General features: G+C 43.5%; 1 protein-coding gene across 2 annotated transcripts in view; it reads left to right on the top strand.

Moving 5' to 3' along the window:
- Positions 1 to 438: 438 nt before the first annotated feature.
- Positions 439 to 7,780, top strand: part of LOC143032776 (uncharacterized) — an 18,286-nt gene continuing 10,944 nt past the window's right edge. For both annotated transcript variants that reach the window (XM_076197797.1, XM_076197796.1), the window contains exons 1-2: positions 439 to 1,597; positions 7,357 to 7,780. The exon at positions 7,357 to 7,780 is cut by the window's right edge and continues 460 nt beyond it. In XM_076197797.1, coding sequence (XP_076053912.1) covers positions 876 to 1,597; positions 7,357 to 7,780 — 1,146 coding nt within the window. In that variant the 5' untranslated portion in view covers positions 439 to 875. The remainder of the gene's footprint in view (positions 1,598 to 7,356) is intronic.

Raw genomic sequence — 7,780 nt, 5'->3', positions numbered from 1 at the left:
GCAGTTTTCCAGGACTCTAGATCTTCTGGCAAGTTCGTAGAGTATTCTGGAAACTGGAAAAAGGGAAAACGTTGAAAGATAATGTGTTCTGGAAGCTCGGAAATACCCAAGACTCACCAACGTTCCCGCTTCGCGATAAGCAAGGAGACATCTTTGTCGACTTCGCTTTCGGTTCGTCATAGCCTTGTCAGTTTGAACACAATCTCAATAAAGTAGATAATATTGTGTACATTAATTTGAGAAATAATTTTCCAGTGGTGATTTTTGTTTATGTTGGTTGTGTTTGATGAAAGAAAAGGTTTTGGGAAAACGAGTAAGATGACTTGGTTCGCGGGCGGGTTTGAGCTGCGCGGGAGGAGCTGCGCAGGGGTGAGCGGGGAGGGGGGAAGGCTATATATCGGGCCGCTGGCCTCCGATGACGCACACTCGTCGATAGAAACAGACCAAGCCAGACCTGTACCAACGTCGCAACCCGGGCCCTTGACCACCTGGCCCGGAACTGACGTCACTCGAGCTAGTTTAGTTAATACAAAAGTGCCAATTCCGTAAAAAGAAAACTAAACAAGAGTTACCTGCGATTGTGAACCTGAAATTGCATATTCATCGGATTTGTTGATTTTTTTTTTTTGGCGGGGAAAACGTGTTGACCAACGGCCAAAACGGAAAGGGATTTTTGTATCAACATCCAGCCAGTGAAGACGTGATTTTGTGACTCATCCTCTGGTGCATGACGCAGCGGAAAAGGCAGAACCTCCCCTCATCGACCCTGGAAGGACACTGAAGGACCTTATCTGGTCCCCCCCCCCCTTTCCTCAAGCAGGCTGGTCTGTACCCAATCACCAAACGTCGTAAACTCGTACCTAACTAGTTCTAGAATGGTGGTGTGTCCCTGTATGGTCGTAGTCCCCCAAGTAGGCCACGGGGCAGGCCGGACGACCGCCCTTGCGGTTTCGTGCCTGCAGCAGCAACAGCAGCAGGAGTCTGAGGACAAAGGAGTCATCTCGACTCAGCCTTCTTCGGGAATTCCCCGCCTTCAGGGGAACCTCACGAGCTGCCTGCCGAGCTACAAGCAGGCTATGGCAGCTGCTCGACTCCATGCAAACAAAAAGCGATCCAGCGGATTACCCAGATCCACAGACAGTTCCTCTTCCTCCTCCTCCTCCTCCTCCTCGTCCTCCTCCTCCTCCTCCTCGACCAAAAGGCCAGGCTCCAGGACACTCCAGATCGGCGCCCTCAGAGACAAGAGCAGTCGTTACGTCAACACCCGACATCTTCCTCCGTCAGCTGCGCCGTCAGTAGGAGGAACTGCGCCTTCCCCGAGCTCCCCTCCGACCGTCTCGCCTTACGTGACCATCGGGGGCGCCTCAGGCTCCTCCTCCGTCTCCTCCTCCATGTCGTCTTCCACCTCCTCCAAATCAGGACTTCCCCGGATGTCGGGCCACGTGGGGTCGACGGCTGGGGGCGCCCCCCAGGGGGCCTCCCCCCTACGCCCCCCGTCCCCCCACAACCAGCGGAAGAAGAACCGCCCCATTCCTGCCGGGGCGCCCAGCCTCCGGCCAGTTCTCCGCCCGCAGGCCCGCGCGGGCATCGCTCAGAGGTGCGGGCAGCTGTCGTGGTACTCAATCTTTTGGCTTTGTTGACCCTGATTTCCCATATTATCTTTTATTTCTTTTTAGTTTATTTTATCTTATTCTATATTATTTTATTTTATTCTATTTTATTTTATAGTATTTTTATTTTATTTTATTTTTTTCTCCCAATTTTATTTTTCTTGTTTCTATGGTAGATTTTCTGTTGCGAGCACTGCTACTAGTTTATGCGTTTCTAGAAGCGTCTGGACTCTTCTAGAACAGCTTTGGCATTTTTAGTACTTTTTGATACTAGTTCTTTCTTTGACAATCCTAGTAATGTCTTAACGTTGTTAATATTTCTTGACTTTCCTAGTGCTGTTAGTAATACTGTTAGTGCTGATACGAGAACTGTTATTGCCATTTCTAGCAGTGAATCGTCACTCCTAGAACTGTCAGTGATACTCCTAGAACTGTCAGTGACACTCCTAGAACTGTCAATGACACTCCTAGAAATGTCAGTGATATTCCTAGAAATGTCAGTGGCATTCCTAGAACCGTCAATGACACTCTTAGAACTGTCAGTGACACTCCTAGAACTGTCAGTGACACTCCTAGAACTGTCAGTGACACTCCTAGAACTGTCAGTGACACTCCTAGAACTGTCAGTGACACTCCTAGAACTGTCAGTGACACTCCTAGAACTGTCACTGACGCTCCTAGAAATGTCAGTGACACCCCCCAGAACTGTCACTGACGCTCCTAGAACTGTCAGTGATTCTCCTAGAACTGTCAGTGACACGTCCTAGTATAGCCATTACTGCTTCTAGTACTGTCATTCATATTCCTGGCTGTGTAATTCTCAGTTCTAGTAATGTCACTTTCAGTACTAGATTTGGCAACTCTCGAGGTCAGTTTCACTCCAAGTGACGTCATTAGGCCTCTTTGTATTGTTGCTGTCATTCTTGGTATTCTCTCTATCTCTCTCCTCCCTCCCCCTCTCCCTCTCCCTCCCCCTCCATTCCTGTCCCTCTCCCTCCCCCTCTCCCTCTCTCTCTCCCCCTTCCTCCCTCCCCTTCTCTCTCCCATCCTCCCTCCCCTCTCTCTCCCTTCCTCCCTCCCCTCTCTCTCCCTTCCTCTATCCCCCTCTCTCTCCCTTCCTCTCCCTCCCCCTCTCTCTCCCTCCCTCCGTATCCCTCCATCCCTCCGTATCCCTCCCTCCCTCTTTCCTCCCCCCTCTCTCTCTCCTCCCCTCTCTCTCTCTCTCCTCCCCTCTCTCTCTCTCTCCCCCCCCCTCTCTCTCTCTCTCTCTCTCTCTCTCTCTCTCTCTCTCTCTCTCTCTCTCTCTCTCTCTCTCTCTCTCTCTCTCTCTCTCTTGGTACTGTCATTATTACTTGTAATACTGTCACTGTACCTCTTACTTCGCTCATTTCTATTAATAGCACTGACAGTTTGAACAATGCCACAGTTATTTCTAGTACTGACACTTTTTTTCTAGAATTACTGACACTTCCTGTTACCGTCAGTTTTTACTGTCACAGTTACTATAGTGCTGTCACTCTTACTAGTACTGCAGTATTTACTACTAAAACTAACACTTCTCAGTACTGTCACCTAGATTACTAAAACTGGTACTATTGATACTGTTACTCCTGATTGTGTCAATTCTCCTAGAATTGTTGTAGATCCTAGTAGATTCATCCTCTATCCTAGTAGATTTATTTTCTTGGAACACTGTCAGCACTATATCTAGTACACACACACACACACACACACACACACACACACACACACACACACACACACACACACACACACACACACACACACACACACACACACACACACACACACACACACACACACACACACACACACACACACACACACACACACACACACACACACACACACACACACACACACACACACACACACACACACACACACACACACACACGACTCGGTGGCACGGTTGGCAGTCCCCGACGGTCACTACGGCGGTCCGGGTTCGAATCCCGCCCAGGGCTGAAATAATTTCAGTATCGCTGCGCTTCGAGTCATTACTCCAACTCTCGTGGGCGGGGTGTTGGGTGTGTGTGTGCGTGTAAGGTCACAGCATTACCCATAGATCGGTCATATGAGCTCTGAGCTCTCTTCCGGGAGGGAAATAGCTGTCGATCACGAGTTCAGCACGTGATCCAAAGACCAAGGTGAATACACGCACACACACACACTGTCATCCACTCACCCATTCATTCACTCACTCACTCTCACATGCACTTACACATTCATACACACACTCCCTCCCTCCCTCCCTCCCTCCTTATATCTCCCCCTCCCCACTCCCTATATCTCCCCCTCCCCCCTCCCTATATCTCTCTTCCTCACTGTCTCCCTCTCTTCCCCTCACTCTTTCTCCCCCCATTACCTCTCTCAACCTCCCCCCTCTCTCTCTCTCTCTCTCCTTATCTCTCGACCTTATCACTCTCCTCTCCTTCCTTCTCTCTCCTCTCCTTTATCATCTTTCCTCTCTATCTCTCTACCCTCTCCCGTCCCTCCACACTCTCCTCTTTTTCCTCTTTCTTTCCTTTTTTCCTTATAAATGTCGCTTAAAGCAGCAGAGTGTTAATTTCCGTGTGACCATAAAAGATGGGACTCGTTTAGATCTGGCGGAGATATAAGGCCCTGTCAGACGAGCGGGTTGGCCGCCGCGGGTGCAAAGCGGGTCAGCCGCCGCGGAACCGCTTTATATTGATTCCTATGTAAAACCTCTCGTCTGACATAGCCAGGCGGGCTGGCCGCGGCGGTTTCAAGTGGGGAAATGCGTCTCACCCGCCGCGGTCAGGCGGGTAGACCGCCCGTGTGACATCAGCCATACAGGTACTGCGCTCTCTTGGGAAGAATCTCCAAAAATCGGAACTCTCCACCAATATTAGGAACGAAACGTTCCGTAATCTAGAAAATTCAGATATAATTGTAAATATATAATATATACATACACATAGATACACATGTACACACACACACACACACACACACTCACGCACACACACACACACACACACACACACACACACACACACACACACACACACACACACACACACACACACACACCAGTTGTATTGGAGAGTTTCGAATTTCGGATATTCTTTTGAATAGAGAGAACTGTCTAATGTAAGATATAGAAAATAGGACATGAAATAAAACGATATATCAAAATTACCGTCAACTGTCGAACAGAAACTAGTAACGGACTTTTTTTAGTTTAATAACCTGGCGTCAACCAGAACGAAATATTTAAGAGAAACTATTAAAAAAAGATAACTATACCGGTAGTAACTGTAAATATTATTTGTTATTATCACTAAAACTTACAAATTCACACTCTAATCTGTTCACTATAGTCTGTTTAATTTGCTGATTAAAGAAATATATAATGAAATTATACTATATTCACGAGAGCAATGTCTTTTAAGTTATATATTGCATATATACATATATATGTACAGCATATATATATATATATATATATATATATATATATATATATATATATATATATAATATATATATATATATATAATGTAAGTATGTACCGTATATATATATTCGTACAAAAAATTAAAAAACATGAAAGAAAAATTCAAAATTTATTGAAGACCAAAAGTGTATATAATTTGCCTACCGGGTTGGCACTTTTCTCTTAATTTAGTCTGTCGCCAGACGATGTTATTCGTCTCTGATTACCTCTGTCTTTTATTGATTGAAAATATCAAAATTAATCATTCTAATAGATTTTTGCTGTTGCTATAGTCATTGCTGCTGGTGCTTCTAATATTATTACATACTATTTTTTCTGTGACTACTACTACTACTACTACTACTACTACTACTACTACTACTACCATTTCTGATATCTCTTCATGATTGTTTCTATCATCAGATTTATTTTTTTTATCAATTGTGCTAATTATTAGAACTACTGAGGTGTATATAATCTTTATTTATATTCGTTTTGCTTGTGTCCGCATTATTATTTTTTTTTAAACTGATCAATGTAAACTTGGCTGTCATCGTTATCATCATCGTCATCGTCGTCATGATCATCATTGTCGCCATCTTCGTCGACATGATCATCTTCATCACCATTTATTATCATAATTATCATTACCATCATCATTTACATTGTGTACACCATCTACATCAAATACACCATGTACATAATATACCTCATGTACATAATGTACACTCATGTACATAATATATACCATGTACATAATGTACACCATGTACATAATGTATACCATGTACATAATGTACACCATGTACATATGTACACCATGTACATAATGTACACCAAGTATATAGTGTATACCATGTACATAATGTACACCATGTACATAATGTACACCATGTACATAATGTACACCATGTACATAATGTACACCAAGTACATAATGTACACCATGTACGTAATGTACACCATGCACATGTATACCATGCACATGTATTTCATGTACATAATGTACACTATATACATAATGTACATAATGAATGTACACCATGTACACCATGTACACAATGTAAGTCATGTGCATAATGTACATAATATACACCATGTGCTAATGTACACAATGTACATTATCATCATGTACACCATGTACATTATCATCATGTACACCATGTACATTATCATCATGTACACCATATACATCATGTACACCATGCACATTATCATCATGTACACCATGGACATTATCATGTACACCATGCACATTATCATGTACAACATGTACAGCATCATCATGTACAACATGTACAGCATCATCATGTACATGTACAGCATCATTATCGCCATTTCCACTATCATTATTTTCATAATTATCTGAAATGTTAACACTATTATGATAATGAATAACAATATTTGACACTTACCATTGCAGTATTATCATAATTGGCCAAATAATGTACATTTATCTCACTATAGTTGATAATACCTCCCCTATACTACTATTACTACCGTCACTATTACTACCACTACTATTACTATCACCAGCGCTGCCACCACTACCACCATTGCCACCACCACAACTAACACAACTACCACCATCGTCACAGCTATCACCACAACTACTACAATTAGGCCTACAACCACAACTGCCGACCCTACCACCACTACCACTTCCATCAACATTTAAAGTATAAAACTCGAAATTGGTTTTGTGAGATTGCAACTGTCAGAACGTGATCCATCTGGACCACTTACTCATCATCTTCTGTCTATCCAATTTCTGGCATCGTATTTACTCATCAGTGGCTATTACTGTTGTGATATTTTTTATATTTACTCGTAATCGCCAGTAATATCACTATTATTCTTATTACCATCCTCCTCCTCCCTCCTTTCCTCCCTCTTCCTCTATTTATCCTTCTCCTCCTCCTCTCATTTTCTCCCCCCTCACTTCTCTTCTTCATCATTATTTACATAATTGTAAAATTTGAATATTTTTTTCTTTTTAAATGTCATCGTTATGAGCAATTAATCCTTTTTCATGGCTTTTAATAGAACCATTATCTTAGTGTCAACATGTTTGGGTCATTACGTTTTTATATCCGTGACTGTGACGTCATGTCTGTGTGCAAAGCCGTTGCACTTGCCATCATAGTATTTACCCGCCATTTTATAGATATGAATCTTCTTTTAGTTAACTGCCTGCAATTTTTACATATAAAATGTGATCTAATACGTAGATGTATTTCATTACTGTTTTCTTCTCCACAGATCCAAGCCACAGGAAGAAAAGCAACGGCAATCTTCCACTAACGTCCCACCACACTCGCCGCCAGTGAGCGGAATTCAAACTCCTAAGACTAAACTTCCACGCCTCTCCTGTAGCCCCTCCCCCAGGCTTCCTGGGTCCCAGGGGCGTCCTCTCCCAGGGAGGCCAGGATCAGCTGTACCTCTTGCCAAGGAAAATAACCCCAAACTCGCAAAGGAATCTACCAGGTCTGCGACGACAAAGGAAAGCAGAAACATCGACGACATCGACGATGACGTAGATATGTCGTCACCCGAGATCGTATGGCTGTCGGACTCATGGAAACATAAGACCGTTAAGAAAGCTCCAGACGAAGTTCAGGGATTTTTCGATTCCTTTATGTCCAAGAAGGTTAAACCGAAAAACCCGAAGATACCAATGCTATCG

This window comes from Oratosquilla oratoria, chromosome 14, assembly GCF_046742065.1.
Source record: "Oratosquilla oratoria isolate Oo_2021 chromosome 14, ASM4674206v1, whole genome shotgun sequence".
Taxonomy (NCBI): domain Eukaryota; kingdom Metazoa; phylum Arthropoda; class Malacostraca; order Stomatopoda; family Squillidae; genus Oratosquilla; species Oratosquilla oratoria.
The sequence above is the reverse complement of the archived record's forward strand: the minus strand, read 5'-3'. Positions and strand labels throughout refer to the sequence as shown.